This window comes from Scyliorhinus torazame, chromosome X (assembly GCF_047496885.1).
Source record: "Scyliorhinus torazame isolate Kashiwa2021f chromosome X, sScyTor2.1, whole genome shotgun sequence".
In the NCBI taxonomy this organism is placed as follows: domain Eukaryota; kingdom Metazoa; phylum Chordata; class Chondrichthyes; order Carcharhiniformes; family Scyliorhinidae; genus Scyliorhinus; species Scyliorhinus torazame.
The window spans coordinates 9,765,192-9,791,972 of NC_092738.1; the positions used below are offsets into that span (position 1 = coordinate 9,765,192).

The 26,781-nt window shown below is 51.4% G+C and overlaps 1 protein-coding gene across 4 annotated transcripts in view; it reads right to left on the reverse strand.

Annotated features, from left to right (window-relative positions):
• LOC140405407 (nuclear receptor subfamily 4 group A member 1-like) overlaps positions 1 to 26,781 on the reverse strand; it is a 170,309-nt gene that overhangs the window by 62,238 nt on the left and 81,290 nt on the right. For all 4 annotated transcript variants that reach the window (XM_072493771.1, XM_072493772.1, XM_072493774.1 and 1 more), the window contains exon 3: positions 16,531 to 16,660. In XM_072493771.1, the coding sequence (XP_072349872.1) occupies positions 16,531 to 16,660 (130 nt within the window). The remainder of the gene's footprint in view (positions 1 to 16,530; positions 16,661 to 26,781) is intronic.

Here is a 26,781-nt window from a genome sequence, read left to right on the forward strand (position 1 = left end):
CACACATTACACTCCCCACACACACTCATCCCAGCCACACACACACATTACACTCCCCACACACACTCATCTCAGCCGCACATACACATTACACTCCCCACACACACAAATCCCAGCCACACACACACATTACACTCCCCACACACACTCATCCCAGCCGCACAGACACATTACACTCCCCACACACACAAATCCCAGCCACACACACACATTACACTCCCCACACACACTCATCCCAGCCGCACACACACATTACACACCCACACACACTCATCCCATCCACACACACACATTGCACTCCCCACACACACTCATCCCAGCCACACACACACATTACACTCCCCACACACACTCATCCCAGCCGCACACACACATTACACTCCCCACACACACTCACCCCAGCCGCACACACACATTACACTCCCCACACACACTCACCCCAGCCGCACACACACATTACACTCCCCACACACACGCATCCCAGCCGCACATACACATTACACTCCCCACACACACTCATCCCAGCCGCACACACCCATTACACTCCCCACACACACTCACCCCAGCCACACAGACACATTACACACCCCACACACTCATCCCAGCCACACACACACATTACACTCCCCACACACACTCATCCCAGCCACACACACACATTACACTCCCCACACACACTCATCCCAGCCGCACACACACATTACACTCCCCACACACACTCACCCCAGCCGCACACACACATTACACTCCCCACACACACTCACCCCAGCCGCACACACATATTACACTCCCCACACACACGCATCCCAGCCGCACACACACATTACACTCCCCACACACACTCACCCCAGCCACACAGACACATTACACTCCCCACACACACTCACCCCAGCCGATCACACATATTACACTCCCCACACACACGCATCCCAGCCGCACACACACATTACACTCCCCACACACACTCACCCCAGCCACACAGACACATTACACACCCCACACACACTCATCCCAGCCGCACACACTCAGTACACTCCCCACACACACTCATCCCAGCCACACAGACACATTACACTCCCCACACACACTCATCCCAGCCGCATACACACATTACACTCCCCACACACGCTCATCCCCGCCGCACACACACATTACACTCCCCAACACACTCATCCCAGCCGCACGCACACATTACACCCCCCACACACACTCATCCCAGCCACACACACACATTACACTCCCCACACACACTCATCCCAGCCGCACACACACATTACACTCCCCAACACACTCATCCCAGCCGCACGCACACATTACACCCCCCACACACACTCATCCCAGCCACACACACACATTACACTCCTCACACACACTCATCCCAGCCGCACACACACATTACACTCCCCACACACACTCACCCCAGACGCACACACACATTACACTCCCCACACACACTCATCCCAGCCGCGCACACACATTACACTCCCCACACACACTCATCCCAGCCGCGCACACACATTACACTCCCCACAGACACTCATCCCAGCCGCACACACACATTACACTCCCCACACACACACATCCCAGCCGCACACACACATTACATTCCCCACACACACTTATCCCAGCCTCACACACACATTACACTCCCCACACACACTCATCCCAGCCGCACACACACATTACACTCCCCACACACACTCATCCCAGCCACACACACACATTACACTCCCCACACACATCCCAGCCTCACACACACATTACACTCCCCACACACACTCATCCCAGCCGCACACACACATTACACTCCCCACACACACACATCCCAGCCGCACACACACATTACACTCCCCACACACACTCATCCCAGCTCCACACACACATTACACTCCCCACACACACTCATCCCAGCCACACACACACATTACACTCCCCACACACACTCATCCCAGCCACACACACATTACACTCCCCACACACACTCATCCCAGCCACACACACATTACACTCCCCACACACACTCATCCCAGCCACACACACACATTACACTCCCCACACACACTCATCCCAGCCGCACACACACATTACACTCCCCACACACACTCATCCCAGCCGCACACACACATTACACTCCCCACACACACTCATCCCAGCCGCACACACACATTACACTCCCCACACACAATCATCCCAGCCGCACACACACATTACACTCCCCACACACACTCATCCCAGCCGCACACACACATTACACTCCCCACACACACTCATCCCAGCCGCGCACACACACATTACACTCCCCACACACACTCATCCCAGCCGCACACACACATTACACTCCCCACACACACTCATCCCAGCCACACACAGACATTACACTCCCCACACACACTCATCTCAGTCGCACATACACATTACACTCCCCACACACACAAATCCCAGCCACACACACACATTACACTCCCCACACACACTCATCCCAGCCGCACACACACATTACACTCCCCACACACACTCATCCCAGCCGCACACACACATTACACTCCCCACACACACTCATCCCAGCCACACACACACATTACACTCCCCACACACACTCATCCCAGCCACACACACACATTACACTCCCCACACACACTCATCTCAGCCGCACATACACATTACACTCCCCACACACACAAATCCCAGCCATACACACACATTACACTCCCCACACACACTCATCCCAGCCGCACACACACATTACACTCCCCACACACACTCATCCCAGCCACACACACACATTACACTCCCCACACACACGCATCGCAGCCGCACATACACATTACACTCCCCACACACTCATCCCAGCCGCACACACACATTACACTCCCCACACACACTCACCCCAGCCACACAGACACATTACACACCCCACACACACTCATCCCAGCCACACACACACATTACACTCCCCACACACACTCATCCCAGCCACACACACACATTACACTCCCCACACACACTCATCCCGGCCGCACACACACATTACACTCCCCACACACACTCATCCCAGCCACACACACACATTACACTCCCCACACACACTCATCCCAGCCACACATACACATTACACTCCCCACACACACTCATCTCAGCCGCACATACACATTACACTCCCCACACACACAAATCCCAGCCACACACACACATTACACTCCCCACACACACTCATCCCAGCCGCACATACACATTACACTCCCCACACACACAAATCCCAGCCACACACACACATTACACTCCCCACACACACTCATCCCAGCCGCACACACACATTACACTCCCCACACACACTCATCCCAGCCACACACACACATTACACTCCCCACACACACTCATCCCAGCCGCACACACACATTACACTCCCCACACACACTCATCCCAGCCGCACACACACATTACACTCCCCACACACACTCATCCCAGCCGCACACACACATTACACTCCCCACACACACTCATCCCAGCCGCAGACACACATTACACTCCCCACACACACTCATCCCAGCCGCACACACACATTACACTCCGCACACACACTCATCCCAGCCGCACACACACATTACACTCCCCACACACACTCATCCCAGCCACACACACACATTACACTCCCCACACACACTCATCCCAGCCACACACACACATTACACTCCCCACACACAGTCATCTCAGCCGCACATACACATTACACTCCCCACACACACAAATCCCAGCCACACACACACATTACACTCCCCACACACACTCATCCCAGCCGCACATACACATTACACTCCCCACACACACAAATCCCAGCCACACACACACATTACACTCCCCACACACACTCATCCCAGCCGCACACACACATTACACTCCCCACACACACTCATCCCAGCCGCACACACACATTGCACTCCCCACACACACTCATCCCAGCCACACACACACATTACACTCCCCACACACACTCATCCCAGCCGCACACACACATTACACTCCCCACACACACTCACCCCAGCCGCACACACACATTACACTCCCCACACACACTCACCCCAGCCGCACACACACATTACACTCCCCACACACACGCATCCCAGCCGCACATACACATTACACTCCCCACACACACTCATCCCAGCCGCACACACACATTACGCTCCCCACACACACTCATCCCAGCCGCACACACACATTACGCTCCCCACACACACTCACCCCAGCCGCACACACACATTACACTCCCCACACACACTCACCCCAGCCGCACACACACATTACACTCCCCACACACATGCATCCCAGCCGGACATACACATTACACTCCCCACACACACTCATCCCAGCCGCACACACACATTACACTCCCCTCACACACTCATCCCAGCCGCACACACACATTACACTCCCCACACACACTCACCCCAGCCACACAGACACATTACACTCCCCACACACACTCACCCCAGCCACACAGACACATTACACTCCCCACACACACTCATCCCAGCCACACAGATACATTACACTTCCCACACACACTCATCCCAGCCGCATACACACATTACACTCCCCACACATGCTCATCCCAGCCGCACACACACATTACACTCCCCAACACACTCATCCCAGCCGCACACACACATTACACTCCCCACACACACTCATCCCAGCCGCACACACACATTACACTCCCCACACACACTCATCCCAGCCGCACACACACATTACACTCCCCACACATTACACTCCCCACACACACTCATCCCAGCCACACACACACATTACACTCCCCACACACACTCATCTCAGTCGCACATACACATTACACTCCCCACACACACAAATCCCAGCCACACACACACATTACACTCCCCACACACACTCATCCCAGCCGCACACACACATTACACTCCCCACACACACTCATCCCAGCCGCACACACACATTACACTCCCCACACTCACTCATCCCAGCCGCACACACACATTACACTCCCAACACACACTCATCCCAGCCGCACACACACATTACACTCCCCACACACACTCATCCCAGCCGCACACACATGACACTCACCACACACACTCATCCCAGCCGCACACACACATTACACTCCCCACACACACTCATCCCAGCCGCACACACACATTACACTCCCCACACACACTCATGCCAGCCGCACACACACATTACACTCCCCACACACACTCATCCCAGCCGCACACACACATTACACTCCCCACACACACTCATCTCAGCCGCACATACACATTACACTCCCCACACACACAAATCCCAGCCACACACACACATTACACTCCCCACACACACTCATCCCAGCCGCACATACACATTACACTCCCCACACACAAATCCCAGCCACACACACACATTACACTCCCCACACACACTCATCCCAGCCGCACACACACATTACACACCCCACACACACTCATCCCAGCCACACACACACATTACACTCCCCACACACACTCATCCCAGCCACACACACACATTACACTCCCCACACACACTCACCCCAGCCGCACACACACATTACACTCCCCACACACACGCATCCCAGCCGCACATACACATTACACTCCCCACACACACTCATCCCAGCCGCACACACACATTACACTCCCCACACACACTCACCCCAGCCACAGACACATTACACACCCCACACACACTCATCCCAGCCGCACACACTCATTACACTCCCCACACACACTCATCCCAGCCACACAGACACATTACACTCCCCACACACTCATCCCAGCAGCATACACACATTACACTCCCCACACACGCTCATCCCAGCCGCACACACACATTACACTCCCCACACACACTCATCCCAGCCACACACACACATTACACTCCCCACACACACTCATCCCAGCCGCACACACACATTACACTCCCCACACACACTCATCCCAGCCGCATACACACATTACACTCCCCACACACACTCAACCCAGCCGCACAGACACATTACACTCCCCACACACACTCATCGCAGCCGCACACACACATTACACTCCCCACACACACTCATCCCAGCCGCATACACACATTACACTCCCCACACACACTCAACCCAGCCGCACAGACACATTACACTCCCCACACACACTCATCCCAGCCGCATACACACATTACACTCCCCACACACACTCAACCCAGCCGCACAGACACATTACACTCCCCACACACAGTCATCGCAGCCGCACACACACATTACACTCCCCACACACACTCATCCCAGCCGCATACACACATTACACTCCCCACACACACTCAACCCAGCCGCACAGCCACATTACACTCCCCACACACACTCATCCCAGCCGCACACACACATTACACTCCCCACACACACTCATCCCAGCCGCACACACACATTACACTCCCCACACACACTCATCCCAGCCGCATACACACATTACACTCCCCACACACACTCATCCCAGCCACACAGACACATTACACTCCCCACACACTCATCCCAGCAGCATACACACATTACACTCCCCACACACGCTCATCCCAGCCGCACACACACATTACACTCCCCACACACACTCATCCCAGCCACACACACACATTACACTCCCCACACACACTCATCCCAGCCGCACACACACATTACACTCCCCACACACACTCATCCCAGCCGCATACACACATTACACTCCCCACACACACTCAACCCAGCCGCACAGACACATTACACTCCCCACACACACTCATCGCAGCCGCACACACACATTACACTCCCCACACACACTCATCCCAGCCGCATACACACATTACACTCCCCACACACACTCAACCCAGCCGCACAGACACATTACACTCCCCACACACACTCATCGCAGCCGCACACACACATTACACTCCCCACACACACTCATCCCAGCCGCATACACACATTACACTCCCCACACACACTCAACCCAGCCGCACAGACACATTACACTCCCCACACACAGTCATCGCAGCCGCACACACACATTACACTCCCCACACACACTCATCCCAGCCGCATACACACATTACACTCCCCACACACACTCAACCCAGCCGCACAGCCACATTACACTCCCCACACACACTCATCCCAGCCGCACACACACATTACACTCCCCACACACACTCATCCCAGCCGCACACACACATTACACTCCCCACACACACTCATCCCAGCCGCATACACACATTACACTCCCCACACACACTCAACCCAGCCGCACAGACACATTACACTCCCCACACACACTCATCCCAGCCGCACACGCACATTACACTCCCCACACACACTCATCCCAGCCGCACACACACATTACACTCCCCACACACACTCATCCCAGCCGCACAGACACATTACACTCCCCACACACACTCATCCCAGCCGCATACACACATTACATTCCCTACACACACTCAACCCAGCCGCACAGACACATTACACTCCCCACACACACTCATCCCAGCCACACACACACATTACACTCCCCACACACACGCATCCCAGCCGCACATACACATTACACTCCCCACACACACTCATCCCAGCCGCACACACACATTACACTCCCCACACACACTCATCCCAGCCACACAGACACATTACACTCCCCACACACTCATCCCAGCCGCATACACACATTACACTCCCCACACACGCTCATCCCAGCCGCACACACACATTACACTCCCCAACACACTCATCCCAGCCGCACGCACACATTACACTCCCCACACACACTCATCCCAGCCGCACACACACATTACACTCCCCACACACACTCATCCCAGCCGCATACACACATTACACTCCCCACACACACTCAACCCAGCCGCACAGACACATTACACTCCCCACACACACTCATCCCAGCCGCGCACACACATTACACTCCCCACACACACTCATCCCAGCCGCATACACACATTACACTCCCCACACACACTCAACCCAGCCGCACAGACACATTACACTCCCCACACACAGTCATCGCAGCCGCACACACACATTACACTCCCCACACACACTCATCCCAGCTGCATACACACATTACACTCCCCACACACACTCAACCCATCCGCACAGCCACATTACACTCCCCACACACACTCATCCCAGCCGCACACACACATTACACTCCCCACACACACTCATCCCAGCCGCACACACACATTACACTCCCCACACACACTCATCCCAGCCGCATACACACATTACACTCCCCACACACACTCAACCCAGCCGCACAGACACATTACACTCCCCACACACACTCATCCCAGCCGCACACGCACATTACACTCCCCACACACACTCATCCCAGCCGCACACACACATTACACTCCCCACACACACTCATCCCAGCCGCACAGACACATTACACTCCCCACACACACTCATCCCAGCCGCATACACACATTACATTCCCCACACACACCCATCCCAGCCACACACACACATTACAGTCCCCACACACACTCATCCCAGCCGCACACACACATTAAACTCCTCACACTCACTCATCCCAGCCGCACACACACATTACACTCCCCACACACACTCATCCCAGCCGCACACACACATTACATTCCCCACGCACACTCATGCCAGCCACGCACACACATTACACTCCCCACACACACTCATCCCAGCCACACACACATTACACTCCCCACACACACTCATCCCAGCCACACACACACATTACACTCCTCACACACACTCACCCCAGCCGCACACACACATTACACTCCCCACACACACGCATCCCAGCCGCACATACACATTACACTCCCCACACACACTCATCCCAGCCGCACACACACATTACACTCCCCACACACACTCACCCCAGCCACACAGACACATTACACACCCCACACACTCATCCCAGCCACATACACACATTACACTCCCCACACACACTCATCCCAGCCACACACACACATTACACTCCCCACACACACTCATCCCAGCCGCACACACACATTACACTCCCCACACACACTCACCCCAGCCGCACACACACATTACACTCCCCACACACACTCACCCCAGCCGCACACACACATTACACTCCCCACACACACGCATCCCAGCCGGACACACACATTACACTCCCCACACACACTCATCCCAGCCGCACACACACATTACACTCACCACACACACTCATCCCAGCCGCACACACACATTACACTCCCCACACACACTCATCCCAGCCGCACACACACATTACACTCCCCACACACACTCATCCCAGCCGCACACACACATTACACTCCCCACACACACTCATCCCAGCCGCACACACATTACACTCCCCACACACACTCATCCCAGCCGCACACACACATTACACTCCCCACACACACTCATCCCAGCCACACACACATTACACTCCCCACACACACTCATCCCAGCCACACAGACACATTACACTCCCCACACACACTCACCCCAGCCGCACACACACATTACACTCCCCACACACACTCATCCCAGCCACACACACACATTACACTCCCCACACACACTCATCCCAGCCGCACACACACATTACACTCCCCACACACACTCATCCCAGCCACACACACACATTACACTCCCCACACACACTCATCCCAGCCACACACACACATTACACTCCCCACACACACTCATCCCAGCCGCACACACACATTACACTCCCCACACACACTCATCCCAGCCACACACACACATTACACTCCCCACACACACTCATCCCAGCCACACACACACATTACACTCCCCACACACACTCATCCCAGCCACACACACACATTACACTCCCCACACACACTCATCCCAGCCACACACACACATTACACTCCCCACACACACTCATCCCAGCCTCACACACACATTACACTCCCCACACACACTCAGCCCAGCCGCATACACACATTACACTCCCCACACACACTCATCCCAGCCGCACACACACATTACACTCCCCACACACACTCATCCCAGCCGCACACACACATTACACTCACCACACACACTCATCCCAGCCGCACACACACATTACACTCCCCACACACACTCATCCCAGCCGCACAGACACATTACACTCCCCACACACACTCATCCCAGCCGCATACACACATTACATTCCCCACACACACTCAACCCAGCCGCACACACACATTACACTCCCCACACACACTCATCCCAGCCACACACACACATTACACTCCCCACACACACTCATCCCAGCCACACACACACATTACACTCCCCACACACACTCATCCCAGCCTCACACACACATTACACTCCCCACACACACTCAGCCCAGCCGCATACACACATTACACTCCCCACACACACTCATCCCAGCCGCACACACACATTACACTCCCCACACACACTCATCCCAGCCGCACACACACATTACACTCACCACACACACTCATCCCAGCCGCACACACACATTACACTCCCCACACACACTCATCCCAGCACTGGTTGTGGTGGAGCGCGCCCATAAAGCTGATAGGCCGGCTGGGGCCAGAGGGCACCTAGAGGGGAGGCCTGGGGGGACACGCATACGACCTGTGACCCTAAGTTGACAGCGGGCAGTCAGCGGTGTGCGCAGCTGCATAGCTGCCTTGCCGGCTGCGGCAATGGTGTTCCGTGCCCGTCCACCCCGACCCCACAGCCCACCTCCTGGCCAACCCCACACTTGAGGGTTACAAGGTAGCAAGGAATGAGCTGAAAAAAGGGCTTAGGAGAGCTAGGAGGGGGCATGAGAAGTCCTTCGCGGGTCGGATCAAGAAAAACCCCAAGGCTTTTTACTCCTATGTGAGAAATAAAAGAATGACCAGGGTGAGGGTAGGGCCGGTCAAGGACAGTGGTGGGAACTTGTGCATGGAGTCAGAAGAAATAGGAGAGGCGTTGAATGAATACTTTTCTTCAGTGTTCACAAAGGAGAGGGGCCATGTTTTTGAGGATGAGAGTGTGATTCAGGCGGGTAGACTGGAGAAAGCAGATGTTTTGAGGAAGGATGTATTCGCAATTTTGAAAAACCTGAGGGTCGACAAGTCCCCTGGGCCAGATGGGATATTCCCAAGGATTCTTTGGGAGGCAAGGGATGAGATTGCAGAGCCTTTGGCTTTGATCTTTGTGTCCTCACTGTCCACGGGGATAGTGCCAGAGGACTGGAGAGTGGCAAATGTTGTTCCTCTGTTCAAGAAAGGGAATAGGAATGACCCTGGTAATTATAGGCCAGTTAGTCTTACTTCGGTGGTCGGGAAGATAATGGAAAAGGTCCTGAGGGATAGGATTTATGACCATTTGGAAAGATGCAGCTTAATCCGGGATAGTCAACACGGATTTGTGAAGGGTAGGTCTTGCCGCACAAATTTGATTGAATTCTTTGAGGAGGTAACTAAGGGTGTAGATGAAGGTAGAGCAGTCGATGTGGTATACATGGATTTTAGTAAGGCGTTTGATAAGGTTCCCCATGGTCGGCTCATGAAGAAAGTAAGGAGGTGTGGGATAGAGGGAAATTTGGCCAATTGGATAAGTAACTGGCTATCACATAGAAGACAGAGGGTGGTGGTGGATGGAAAATATTCAGACCAGTTACCAGCGGTGTACCACAGGGATCAGTGCTGGGTCCTCTGCTATTTGTGATTTTTATCAATGACTTGGAGGAGGGGGCTGAAGTGTGGGTCAGTAAATTTGCTGATGACACCAAGATTGGTGGAGTAGTGGATGAGGTGGAGGGCTGTTGTAGGCTGCAAAGAGACATTGATAGGATGCAGAGCTGGGCCGAAAAATGGCAGATGGAATTTAACCCTGATAAGTGTGAGGTGATTCATTTTGGTAGAAAAAATTTGAATGCGGATTACAGGGTCAACGGCAGGGTTCTGAGGAATGTGGAGGAACAGAGAGATCTTGGAGTTCATGTCCACAGATCTCTGAAGATTGCCACTCAAGTGGATAGAGCCGTGAAGAAGGCCTATAGTGTGTTTGCGTTTATTAACAGGGGGCTTGAGTTTAAGAGCTGCGGGGTTATGCTGCAACTGTACAGGACCCTGGTGAGACCACATTTGGAGTATTGTGTGCAGTTCTGGTCACCTCACTATAGGAAGGATGTGGAAGCATTGGAAAGGGTGCAAAGGAGATTTACCAGGATGCTGCCTGGTTTGCAGGATAGGTCTTGTGAGGAAAGGTTGAGGGAGCTAGGGCTTTTCTCTTTGGAGCGGAGGAGGGTGAGAGGCAACTTAATAGAGGTTTATAAGATGATGAGGGGGTTAGATAGAGTGGACGTTCAGAGACTATTTCCTCGGGTGGATGTAGCTGTTACAAGGGGGCATAACTATAAGGTTCAGGGTGGGAGATATAGGAGGGATGTCCGAGGTAGGTTCTTTACTCAGAGAGTGGTTAGGGTGTGGAATGGACTGCCTGCTGTGATAGTGGAGTCGGACACTTTCGGAATTTTCAAGCGGTTATTGGATAGGCACATGGAGCACACCAGAATGACAGGGAGTGGGATAGCTTGATCTTGGTTTCGGACAATGCTCGGCACAACATCGAGGGCCGAAGGGCCTGTTCTGTGCCGTACTGTTCTATGTCTATGTACTCCCCGGCCCTGGCAGAAGCCCCCCGGCCCTGGCAGAAGCCCCCCGGCCAGCGGCACGACTATCAGCAAACTATGGCGATGTTGCGCACTCTCCGCACCCCCCCTCGCTCTCCCTCTGCAGCCACGGCGCCGGTTTCACGGTGTTCCGCACAAGTGAACCTCGCCGACGGGAACTCCGCCCATCGGAGGCGGAGAATCGCGGAGGACCCGGGGAATACCGGGTCGGGCCCGCTAATGATATGCAAACGGTGTTTACTGTACGTGCATTCCGGAACGCGTTGACGCCGCTGTCGAGGTGACGGAGAATTGCGATTTGCCGTCAGATCGACCATGGTTTTAACATCGGAACCTGTTCTCCGCCCAAACACGTTTTCCAATTTCGGCGTCAGCCAATGGAAAGTCACGGCCTAGTCTTTCAAGATGTTGTTCGCCCACCTATTGAGGGGACCTGGTAAGTATGAGTTGGCTGATACTAATTTTAATGAGTTTATTAACAACAAGAAAGGTTCATTGCTCAGGAAGGGCAACGTGGTCCCAGATTATTTTGTGCCCAAGACCAGTCTTCAGTTCAAAGGTGGGCTTGGGCTTGCCTCTCGGAGCTGGTTTTTATATTGGACAGGAGCAAACGTAGCTAAGAGAGCCCAATCCGTAACGGTGACCACATGGACAGGAGCTTCCATCTAATGTTGTACCGTCAGTGTGTGAGAACCTAAATATTCTACGAGCATTTTATTTGTTAATTTATCCCCAGGTTATTTGTCCTCGGTGTAAGAGTCCATCATGTTTATTTCCTTTGTTGCGAAATATTTGTTATTATTTTGGTCCATGGACCCAGAATCGGGATGTTCCGTTAAGCAGAAGACTCGAGGTTGAAACAGCCTGCTTGCCAGTACAAGTGGGCTGGATTCTCCGCTCCCCGACGCCAAAATTGCGTTCAGCAAGGGGGCGGAGCATCCCCGATGACCCCACAATCGGAGGTGCCGCCGCTTTTGCGATGCTCTGCCCCCTGAAAAGCGGCGTACTCTAGGAGTACGCCGTGCCATGTATCCACGGCCTTAGGCCATTGGGAGCTTGTTGCTGCCTCCCTGCTGGCCCTCAGTAAAACGGCGAATCAGTGGCCGTTTTGCGCCAGTTTTCCTGGGTAAAACACCACCGTTTTCACGCCGGCGTGGGGACTTAGTCTCTCAAACGGAGAATCCAGTCCACTGTGTTCCCAGGTTTTGCATTTTGGAGAAGAGAATCCAGACTCCTCGGCACCGAGTGGATCTTAGGAACATGGGGCGAGATTCTCTGACCCCCCGCCGGGTCGGAGAATCGCCGGGGGCTGCGTGAATCCCGCCCCCGCCAGTTGGCGAAGTCTCCGGCACCGGAGATTCGGCGGGGGCGGGAATCGCGCCGCGCCGGTTGGCGGGCCCCCCCACGCGATTCTCCGGCCCGGATGGGCTGAAGTCCCGCTGCTAAAATGCCTGTCCCGCCAGCGTAAATTGAACCACCTACCTTACCGGCGGGACAAGGCGGCGCGGGCGGGCTCCGGGATCCTGGGGGGGTGCAGGGCGATCTGACCCCGGGGGGTGCCCCCACGGTGGCCTGGCCCGCGATCGGGGCCCACCGATCCGTGGGCGGGCCTGTGCCGTGGGGGCACTCTTTCCCTTCCGCCTCCGCTACGGCCTCCACCATGGCGGAGGCGGAAGAGACTCTCCCCACTGCGCATGCGCGGGAATGCTGTCAGCGGCCGCTGACGCTCCCGCGCATGCGCCGCCCGGAGATGTCATTTCCGCGCCAGCTGGCGGGGCAACAAAGGCCGTTTCCGCCAGCTGGCGGGGCGGAAATTTGTCCGGCGCCGACCTAGCCCCTCAATGTTGGGGCTCGGCCCCCAAAGATGCGGAGCATTCCGCACCTTTGGGGCAGCGCGATGCCCGTCTGATTGGCGCCGTTTTGGGCGCCAGTCGGCGGACATCGCGCCGTTTCCGGAGAATCTCACCCCAGGTTTGGAGAGAGTTGGTTTGATTGGTTAACTGGCGATCAGTGAGTTAGCCAGGAACAACGTTCTGTCTAACAACGGTCAGTGATTGGTTCCTGCGTGATGCTTTCTGAGAGAACTCGGCAGAGGCGGTTAGACCCTGGAAGTGAACGGATCGCTCTCTCTCTCTCTCCTGCTTGTTGAAATGGAATAACTGCTCTATCATTCTGGAAGCAGTGAGTGTCTGGCACATCCTTTGCTGTGAACCTGAAATGATGCAGAGTCTGCAGAGAAGGTAGAAAACCGTCCCAGAGGAAACCATCTCAAGACTAGAAGGGAGAAGTACCAAAACGAAAGCCTGAACTTCAGAAAGACATTGACTGGAAGCCATGCCGGCATTCTCCCCATGCCAAGAAGAAGCTCTTCCATGAATTTCTGCTTTCACTGTCATCAGCTCTGAGCTCTGGAATTGAACAACACGTGAACTGTCCCAGCCACCAGAAAAGGCAAAAGAAGAGGAATGACAGTGGGGAGGAGACCAGAGCCAAAATGACCATATTAGAGGACCAACGCTTTATCCATTTGTCCAGCAATCCTCTGTTTTTGGTTTAGTTATAGAGGCAATGACCTGCGGGATTCTCAGTCGGCAGAATCCTCTGCCCCGCTGGCAATGCACCCACGCCCATGGGTTTCCCGACGGCTTGGGGTGGCCCACAATGGGAAACCCCATTGGCCGGCTGCGGGAACAGAGAATCCCGCCCGCTACTGGCCTTTTCTAGACATTAGAAAAGTTCCTCAAAGGTGCCAAAGGCCTGAACGTGGGATAGACAAACGTTGCATGTGGAGACCAGCTGTGGAGGAGGAAATCCTAAAACGGTGTGTTCACCAGGATTACCACAATAACAACATTCAGTTTTGAACAGTTCAAATATTTAAGGAAGAGCATTGCCAATGTGGCAACTGTCATGTAGCCATTACCCTGGTTGGTAATGGATCTGTTAAGCTTTGACAAAGTATGTTTTCCAGAAGCTCGTTGGTCAGGCGTTACTTCAAAAGGAACAAAATACCTCTCAGTAGTTTTAATCTGTAGGAAAAAATTCTAATCCAATTGCTTTGGAAGCTTCCAGGCTGGAAAAAACATCTAAACTAAGGTTGACAGATTTTTGTTGGGGGAGGCATTTAAGAATTTACTGAATCAAGGCGGATTAGATGGAGGAAAGATACAGATCAGCCATGATCAAATCGAATGGCAGAACAGGCTCAAGGGACCAAAGGGCCTCTTTCTGCTCCTACGTTCATCTTTAACTGGAATGAATACCCTTTACATGCCCTATCTGTGGCATACTTATCTTCAGGGTGCCCAGCCCAATGTTTTGTGGCTTTACCAGTGCTTTTTTGGTTATCGCTACCAAATCCATCTGCTGAAAGTTCACCTCCTCGTCGCCTTTTCCCCATTTCTACTCACATGGTTCTGGTAACCCTGCTTTGAATAGCCTTTGTCTCAATTCGTATGTTAATAAGTACAGTGATTTTTGAAAGCAAGCCACTAAAGCATAGATCAGTAACTTACCAGAGAGGTATGTGGGACAGACCCTAACAGATGATAGTAAGGGGTGGGAGGGAACAGATTTTGAAACTGTCACTTCCCCATTGCATGAATACCTCCAGGGAATATGTGAAGAGCTGACTTGCATTCTCAAGGGCAAACATACCTTATTTTTGTATTATATTTGTTTTCAATTATATCTTACATTTCAGTAAAATTAATCATACTGGTGACTAAAATTGATAATTGAGAGGCAGATGTGACGAGTGAAATAATGGTTGACTAACAACAATACTATGTATAAACAAATATATATATATAAATTGAAGTGTCCAAATGCTTACCTTCTTTTACCATACCCACAGCAAGGCACTTCTGAAATCGGCAAAACTGGCATCGATTCCGTCGCCGTTTATCTACAGGGCAGTCTTTATTTGCGAGGCAGACATACTTGGCATTTTTCTGAACCGTGCGCTATGTGAACAAATGGAAATAAGCAGTGAGGAGAGGAGGCTACCAAAGAGGTCCTGGTCGACAGATCTACCTCGACAACCGGATGTAACGCAGAGGTTAAAAAAATCTGCATTCTCTGCACACCTCCACATTTCCACATCAGGTTCAATGTCCAAGCAGCAAGCGGCGAAATTACAAATCCACCTCCCGAGGTGTCTTCAGTTCCTTTCTGGAAACGAGTCAAACCAACAAGGTGACGGGATCCATTCCCAGTCCAGACTGCATTGGCTGATTTTAACCAGAGCGGAGAAGGGGCGCTAAAGTTGGCTCAATGTCACCTGACATCAATTCAAAGATGTGCAGGTTAGGTGGATTGGCCATAATCAATTGTCCCTTAGTGTCCAAAGATGTGCAGGTTAGGTGGATTGGCCATGATAAATTGTCCCTTAGTGTCCAAAGATGTGCAGGTTAGGTGGATTGGCCGTGTTAAATTGTCCCTCAGTGTCCAAAGATGTACAGGTTAGGTGGATTGGCCGTGATAAATTGTCCCTTAGTGTCCAAAGATGTACAGGTTAGGTGGATTGGCCGTGTTAAATTGTCCCTTAGTGTCCAAAGATGTACAGGTTAGGTGGATTGGCCGTGTTAAATTGTCCCTTAGTGTCCAAAGATGTACAGGTTAGGTGGATTGGCCATGATAAATTGTCCCTTAGTGTCCAAAGATGTCCAGGTTAGGTGGATTGGCCATGCTAAATTGTCCCTTAGTGTCCAAAGATGTGCAAGTTAGGTGGATTGGTCATGTTAAATTGTCGCTTAGTGTCCAAAGACGTGCAGGTTAGGTGGATTGGCCATGTTAAATTGTCCCTTAGTGTCCAAAGATGTGCACGTTAGGTGGAATGGCCATGTTAAATTGTCCCTTAGTGTCCAAAGATGTACAGGTTAGGTGGATTGGCCATGTTAAATTGTCGCTTAGTGTCCAAAGACGTGCAGGTTAGGTGGATTGGCCATGCTAAATTGTCCCTTAGTGTCCAAAGATGTGCAGGTTAGGTGGAATGGCCATGTTAAATTGTCCCTTAGTGTCCAAAGATGTGCAGGTTAGGTGGATTGGCCGTGTTAAATTGCCCCTTAGTGTCCAAAGATCTGCAGTTTAGGTGGATTGGCCATGATCAATTGTCCCTTAGTGTCCAAAGATGTACAGGTTAGGTGGATTGGCCATGATAAATTGCCCCTTAGTGTCCAAAGATGTGCAGGTTAGGTGGATTGGCCATGTTAAATTGTCGCTTAGTGTCCAAAGATGTACAGGTTAGGTGGATTGGCCATGCAAAATTGTCCCTTAGTGTCCAAAGATGTGCAGGTTAGGTGGATTGGCCATGATCAATTGTCCCTTAGTGTCCAAAGATGTGCAGGTTAGGTGGATTGGCCATGATCAATTGTCCCTTAGTGTCCAAAGATGTGCAGGTTAGGTGGATTGGCCATGTTAAATTGTCCCTTAGTGTCCAAAGATGTACAGGTTAGGTGGATTGGCCATGTTAAATTGTCCCTTAGTGTCCAAAGATGTACAGGTTAGGTGGATTGGCCATGCTAAATTGTCCATTAGTGTCCAAAGATGTGCAGGTTAGGTGGATTGGCCATGCTAAATTGTCCATTAGTGTCCAAAGATGTGCAGGTTAGGTGGATTGGCCATGTTGAATTGTCCCTTAGTGTCCAAAGATGTACAGGTTAGGTGGATTGGCCATGCTAAATTGTCCCTTAGTTTTCAAAGATGTGCAGGTGAGGTGGATTGGCCATGTTAAATTGTCCCTCAGTGCCCAAAGATGTGCAGGTTAGGTGGATTGGCCATGTTAAATTGTCCCTTAGTGTCCAAAGATGTGCAGGTTAGGTGGATTGGCCATGCTAAATTGTCCTTTAGTGTCCAAAGATGTGCAGGTTAGGTGGATTGGCCATGCTAAATTGTCCCTTAGTGTCCAAAGATGTGCAGGTTAGGTGGATTGGCCATGCTAAATTGTCCCTTAGTGTCCAAAGATGTGCAGGTTAGGTGGATTGGCCATGTTAAATTGTCCCTTAGTGTCCAAAGATGTGCAGGTTAGGTGGATTGGCCATGTTAAACTGTCCCTTAGTGTCCAAAGGTGTACAGGTTAGGTGGATTGGCCATGCTAAATCGTCCCTTCGTGTCCAAAGATGTACAGGGAAGGTGGATTAGCCGTGATAATTTGTCCCTGTGTGTCCAAAAGGTTACGTTGGGTTACTGGGTTATGGGGATGGGGTGGAGGAGTGGGTTTAAGTAGGATGCTCTTTACAAGGGCCGGTGCAGACACGATGGGCTGAATGGCCTCCTTCTGCATTGTAAATTCTATGATTCTATGACTGGGAAGGGGCAAACAATAAAGTACCAGCCCACTGCTCCCATTCCATAAGACCATAAGACATAGGAGTGGAAGTAAGGTCATTCGGCCCATCGAGTCCACTCCACCATTCAATCATGGCTGATTTCAACTCCATTTATCCGCTCTCTCTCCATAGCCCTTAATTCCTCGAGAAATCAAGAATTTATCAACTTCTGTCTTAAAGACACTCAATGTCCCGGCCTCCACCGCCCTCTGTGGCAATGAATTCCACAGACCCACCACTCTCTGGCTGAAGACATTTCTCCTCATCTCTGTTCCAAAGTGACTCCCTTTTATTCTAAGGCTGTGCCCCCGGGTCCTAGTCTCCCCGGCTAATGGAAACAACTTCCCTATAACAACTTCCCATTCCGTGTCACAACCACAAGATTCAATACGGATGGCGCAAGAATGTGGGCATTGAAGTCGGGCAGAAGCAAGCTGGGCAGTGAAATCCATTAATGTGCAATATACTGTTGAGGCTCGGTTGCTCAAACCCGAAGAGTGAGCAGTTGAGCAAGGTGGACTGGAGGGGGTCAAAAACCCCTGGGAAATGCCCCGCAGTGTGGGGTACCACTTTCATGAGACTGATATGGAGGTGGGAGGAAGGGGGACATGTAAAACGGGATACAACATTCAAAACATGACATAGAATTTACAGTGCAGAAGGAGGCCATTCAGCCCATTGGGTCTGCACCGGCTCTTGGAAAGAGCACCCTACCCAAGTCCACACCTCCACCCTATCCCCACAACCCAGTAACCCCACCCAACACTAAGGGCAATTTTGGATACTCAGGGCAATTTATCATGGCCAATCCACCTAACCTGCACATCTTTGGGCTGTGGGAGGAAACCGGAGCACCCGGAGGAAACCCACGCACACACGGGGAGAACGTGCAGACTCCGCACAGACAGTGACCCAAGCCGGGAATCGAACCCGGGACCCTGGAGCTGTGAAGCAATTGTGCTAACCACTGTGTCGATTTCGGCGGGAGAACAGCTGGTGAGTCAGTTTCAGCGGGAGCAGTGCGGAAGTGGTTGCTGGGAGGTAAGTCTGTCCTTTAAAAGCACTTGTCTTTGCAGGGGCAGGCCAGTCGATTTCGGCGGGAGAACAGCTGGTTAGTCAGTTTCAGCGGGAGCAGTGCGGAAGTGGTTGCTGGGAGGTAAGTCTGTCCTTTAAAAGCACTTGTCTTTGCAGGGGCAGGCCAGTCGATTTCGGCGTGAGAACAGCTGGTGAGTCAGTTTCAGCGGGAGCAGTGTGGAAGTGGTTGCTGGGAGGTAAGTCTGTCCTTTAAAAGCACTTGTCTTTGCAGGGGCAGGCCAGTCGATTTCGGCGTGAGAACAGCTGGTGAGTCAGTTTCAGCGGGAGCAGTGCGGAAGTGGTTGCTGGGAGGTAAGTCTGTCCTTTAAAAGCACTTGTCTTTGCAGGGGCAGGCCAGTCGATTTCGGCGTGAGAACAGCTGGTGAGTCAGTTTCAGCGGGAGCAGTGCGGAAGTGGCTGCTGGGAGGTAAGTCTGTCCTTTAAAAGCACTTGTCTTTGCAGGGGCAGGCCAGTCGATTTCGGCGGGAGTGGAGCTGGCTGGTTAGTCAATTTCAGCAGGAGCTGAGAATTTTTTTTTTAAAATTAGTGTTTTAGGCGGGAACAGGAAGTCGACCCGCGGACATCTGGGAAGACCCTCACCAATAAATTCTGGTGGAGAGGAAACCCGAGACACTACACGTGTAGTGTCTCCCACCCGCCCTCCTCCTCTAACCTAATAATAAAACCCATTGGTCTGAGGTAAGTACCATATTTTATTATTTATTATTATTTTATATAAAAAAATTTAATTTAGTTGTTAGCCAGATCTTGGTAGAAAGTTAGAGGAATGGCAGGGAAGGGAGTGCAATGTTCCTCCTGCAGGAAGTTTGAGGTGAGGGATGCAGTTAGTGTCCCTGCTGATTTTACCTGCAGGAAGTGCTGCCATCTCCAGCTCCTCCAAGACCGAGTTAGGGAACTGGAGCTGGAGTTGGAAGAACTTCGGATCATTCGGGAGGCAGAAGGGGTCATAGATAGCAGCTTCAGGGAATTAGTTACACCAAAGATTGGAGATAGGTGGGTAACTGTAAGAGGGACTGGGAAAAAGCAATCAGTGCAGGGATCCCCTGCGGTCGTTCCCCTGAGAAACAAGTATACCGCTTTGCATACTTGTGGGGGGGGGGACTTACCAGGGGTAAGCCATGGGGTACGGGCCTCTGGCACGGAGTCTGTCCCTGTTGCTCAGAAGGGAAGGGGGGAAGAGGAGCAGAGCATTAGTAATTGGGGACTCTATAGTCAGGGGCACAGATAGGAGATTTTGTGGGAGCGTGAGAGACTCACGTTTGGTATGTTGCCTCCCAGGTGCAAGGGTACGTGATGTCTCGGATCGTGTTTTCCGGGTCCTTAGGGGGAGGGGGAGCAGCCCCAAGTCGTGGTCCACATTGGCACTAACGACATAGGTAGGAAAGGGGACAAGGATGTCAGGCAGGCTTTCAGGGAGCTAGGATGGAAGCTCAGAACTAGAACAAACAGAGTTGTTATCTCTGGGTTGTTGCCCGTGCCACGTGATAGTGAGATGAGGAATAGGGAGAGAGAGCATTTAAACACGTGGCTACAAGGATGGTGCAGGCGGGAGGGATTCAGATTTCTGGATAACTGGGGCTCTTTCTGGGGAAGGTGGGACCTCTACAGACAGGATGGTCTACATCTGAACCTGAGGGGCACAAATATCCTGGGGGGGAGATTTGGTAGTGCTCTTTGGGGGGGTTTAATCTAATGCAGCAGGGGCATGGGAACCTGGATTGTAGTTTTAGGGTAAGGGAGAATGAGAGTATAGAGGTCAGGAGCACAGATTTGACGTCGCAGGAGGGGGCCAGTGTTCAGGTAGGTGGTTTGAAGTGTGTCTACTTCAATGCCAGGAGTATACGAAACAAGGTAGGGGAACTGGCAGCATGGGTTGGTACCTGGGACTTCGATGTTGTGGCCATTTCGGAGACATGGATAGAGCAGGGACAGGAATGGATGTTGCAGGTTCCGGGGTTTAGGTGTTTTAGTAAGCTCAGAGAAGGAGGCAAAAGAGGGGGAGGTGTGGCGCTGCTAGTCAAGAGCAGTATTACGGTGGCGGAGAGGATGCTAGATGGGGACTCTTCTTCCGAGGTAGTATGGGCTGAAGTTAGAAACAGGAAAGGAGAGGTCACCCTGTTGGGAGTTTTTTATAGGCCTCCTAATAGTTCTAGGGATGTAGAGGAAAGGATGGCGAAGATGATTCTGGATAAGAGCGAAAGTAACAGGGTAGTTATTATGGGAGACTTTAACTTTCCAAATATTGACTGGAAAAGATATAGTTCGAGTACAATAGATGGGTCGTTTTTTTGTACAGTGTGTGCAGGAGGGTTTCCTGAAACAATTTGTTGACAGGCCAACAAGAGGCGAAGCCACATTGGATTTGGTTTTGGGTAATGAACCAGGCCAGGTGTTGGATTTGGAGGTAGGAGAGCACTTTGGGGACAGTGACCACAATTCGGTGACGTTTACGTTAATGATGGAAAGGGATAAGTATACACCGCAGGGCAAGTTATAGCTGGGGGAAGGGCAATTATGATGCCATTAGACGTGACTTGGGGGGGATAAGGTGGAGAAGTAGGCTGCAAGTGTTGGGCACACTGGATAAGTGGGGCTTGTTCAAGGATCAGCTACTGCGTGTTCTTGATAAGTATGTACCGGTCAGGCAGGGAGGAAGGCGTCGAGCGAGGGAACCGTGGTTTACCAAGGAAGTGGAATCTCTTGTTAAGAGGAAGAAGGAGGCCTATGTGAAGATGAGGTGTGAAGTTTCGGTTGGGGCGATGGATAGTTACAAGGTAGCGAGGAAGGATCTAAAGAGAGAGCTAAGACGAGCAAGGAGGGGACATGAGAAGTATTTGGCAGGAAGGATCAAGGAAAGCCCAAAAGCTTTCTATAGGTATGTCAGGAATAAGCGAATGACTAGGGAAAGAGTAGGACCAGTCTAGGACAGGGATGGGAAATTGTGTGTGGAGTCTGAAGAGATAGGCGAGATACTAAATGAATATTTTTCGTCAGTATTCACTCAGGAAAAAGATAATGTTGTGGAGGAGAATGCTGAGCCCCAGGCTAATAGAATAGATGGCATTGAGGTACGTAGGGAAGAGGTGTTGGCAATTCTGGACAGGCTGAAAATAGATAAGTCCCCGGGACCTGATGGGATTTATCCTAGGATTCTCTGGGAGGCCAGGGAAGAGATTGCTGGACCTTTGGCTTTGATTTTTATGTCATCATTGGCTACAGGAATAGTGCCAGAGGACTGGAGGACAGCAAATGTGGTCCCTTTGTTCAAAAAGGGGAGCAGAGACAACCCCGGCAACTATAGACCGGTGAGCCTCACGTCTGTAGTGGGTAAAGTCTTGGAGGGGATTATAAGAGACAAGATTTATAATCATCTAGATAGGAATAATATGATCAGGGATAGTCAGCATGGCTTTGTGAAGGGTAGGTCATGCCTCACAAACCTTATTGAGTTCTTTGAGAAGGTGACTGAACAGGTAGACAAGGGTAGAGCAGTTGATGTGGTGTATATGGATTTCAGCAAAGCGTTTGATAAGGTTCCCCACGGTAGGCTATTGCAGAAAATACGGAGGCTGGGGATTGAGGGTGATTTAGAGATGTGGATCAGAAATTGGTTAGCTGAAAGAAGACAGAGGGTGGTGGTTGATGGGAAATGTTCAGAATGGAGTACAGTCACAAGTGGAGTACCACAAGGATCTGTTCTGGGGCCGTTGCTGTTTGTCATTTTTATCAATGACCTAGAGGAAGGCGCAGAAGGGTGGGTGAGTAAATTTGCAGACGATACTAAAGTCGGTGGTGTTGTCGATAGTGTGGAAGGATGTAGCAGGTTACAGAGGGATATAGATAAGCTGCAGAGCTGGGCTGAGAGGTGGCAAATGGAGTTTAATGTAGAGAAGTGTGAGGTGATTCACTTTGGAAGGAATAACAGGAATGCGGAATATTTGGCTAATGGTAAAGTTCTTGAAAGTGTGGATGAGCAGAGGGATCTAGGTGTCCATGTACATAGATCCCTGAAAGTTGCCACCCAGGTTGATAGGGTTATGAAGAAGGCCTATGGAGTGTTGGCATTTATTGGTAGAGGGATTGAGTTCCGGAGTCGGGAGGTCATGTTACAGCTGTACAGAACTCTGGTACGGCCGCATTTGGAGTATTGCGTACAGTTCTGGTCACCGCATTATAGGAAGGACGTGGAGGCTTTGGAGCGGGTGCAGAGGAGATTTACCAGGATGTTGCCTGGTGTGGAGGGAAAATCTTATGAGGAAAGGCTGATGGACTTGAGGTTGTTTTCGTTGGAGAGAAGAAGGTTAAGAGGAGACTTAATAGAGGCATACAAAATGATCAGGGGGTTGGATAGGGTGGACAGTGAGAGCCTTCTCCCGCGGATGGAAATGGCTGGCACGAGGGGACATAGCTTTAAACTGAGGGGTAATAGATATAGGACAGAGGTCAGAGGTAGGTTCTTTACGCAAAGAGTAGTGAGGCCGTGGAATGCCCTACCTGCTACAGTAGTGAACTCGCCAACATTGAGGGCATTTAAAAGTTTATTGGATAAACATATGGATGATAATGGCATAGTGTAGGTTAGATGGCTTTTGTTTCGGTGCAACATTGTGGGCCGAAGGGCCTGTACTGCGCTGTATTGTTCTATGTTCTATGTTCTATGTTCTATGTTCTATGTGCTACCGTGCTGCCACATGTGTGGCAGACCATCGTTATTTTGTTGGGTAAACCGATAGAGCTGGATTCTCCCGTTCCTCTAGCTTCGTTTGCCGATGGCATGCCATTCGCTGGCGGCGGGAATCTATCCGCCGCTTGTAAATGGGATTTCCCATTGTAACCACACCACGCTGCCAGGAAACCCGCTGGCGGAGTGCGCTCCCATCTCGAAAAGTGAATCCCATCCACTGGGGAATTTTGCCCATTGTTTCTGACAAAGTCTCATGTTGGAGTCTACAGTTGGATCCAGTTGGACTAAGTTACCAATTAGCATGATACAAGATGACTCCATCTTGGGGGGAAAAATAGCATGGGTAGTGGTGGGGATGGGGAAGTATTTGAAGGTGTTCCTCATGAAGTTCTTGCCATTATAAGGGCTGCACCTACCTGGATAATGGACAAGAATTAGAGGGCATATAATGGGATAGGCAGAGATACAGTGATAGCAACTGACATCAATCTCAAACTCATCTCAAATGTGCGCCAAACCAGAACCATCAACATTGGTCCAAGTACAGGTTTTCAATACCCATTCATTTCCGTATAACCCAAAGATGTGCAGGTTAGGTGGATTGGCCATGTTAAATTGCCCCTTAGTGTCCAAAGATGTGCAGGTTAGGTGGATTGGCCATGTTAAATTGTCCCTTAGTGTCCAAAGATGTGCAGGTTAGGTGGATTGGCCATGATAAATTGCCCCTTAGTGTCCAAAGATGTGCAGGTTAGGTGGATTGGCCATGTTAAATTGTCCCTTAGTGTCCAAAGATGTGCAGGTTAGGTGGATTGGCCATGTTAAATTGTCCCTTAGTGTCCAAAGATGTACAGGTTAGATGGATTGGCCATGATAAATGGCCCCTTAGTGTCCAAAGATGTGCAGGTTAGGTGGATTGGCCATGTTAAATTGTCCCTTAGTGTCCAAAGATGTGCAGGTTAGGTGGATTGGCCATGTTAAATTGTCCCTCAGTGTCCCAAGATGTGCAGGTTAGGTGGATTGGCCATGTTAAATTGTCCCTTAGTGTCCAAAGATGTACAGGTTAGGTGGATTGGCCATGTTAAATTGCCCCTAGTGTCCAAAGATGTGCAGGTTAGGTGGATTGGCCATGATAAATTTCCCCTTAGTGTCCAAAGATGTGCAGGTTAGGTGGATTGGCCATGATAAATTGCCCCTTAGTGTCCAAAGATGTGCAGGTTAGGTGGATTGGCCATGATAAATTGTCCCTTAGTGTCCAAAGATGTGCAGGTTAGGTGGATTGGCCGTGTTAAATTGCCCCTTAGTGTCCAAAGATGTACAGGTTAGGTGGATTGGCCATGTTAAATTGCCCCTTAGTGTCCAAAGATGTGCAGGTTAGGTGGATTGGCCATGATAAATTGTCCCTTAGTGTCCAAAGATGTGCAGGTTAGGTGGATTGGACATGATAAATTGTTCTTAGTGTCCAAAGATGTGCAGGGTAGGTAGATTGGTCATGTTAAATTGCCCCTTAGCATCCAGGGATGTGCAGGTTAGGTTATGGGGATATTAGCACAGCTGCCTCACGGTGCCAAGGTCCCAGGTTCGATCCCAGCTCTGGGTCACTGTCCATGTGGAGTTTGCACATTGTTTGCGAGGGTTTCGCCCCCACAACCCAAAGATGTGCAACGTAAGTGGATTGGCCACGCTAAATTGTCCCTTAATTTGAAAAAATGAATTGGGTACACTAAATTTATTTTTAAAAAGGTTATGGGGATAGGGCGAGGTGGAGATGGGTAGACTGCTCATTCAAAGGGTCGATGCTGACTTGACAGGCCGAATGGCCTACTTCTTCACTGTGGGGATTCTATGATGGAAGGCGGTGGAGGTGTGGTCACTGAATATTTTTAAGGTGGAGGTAGACAGAGTCTTGTTCGGCGAGGGGGTCAAAGGTTATCGAGGGGGAGATGGGGATGTGGAACTCAACACAAACAGATCAGACATG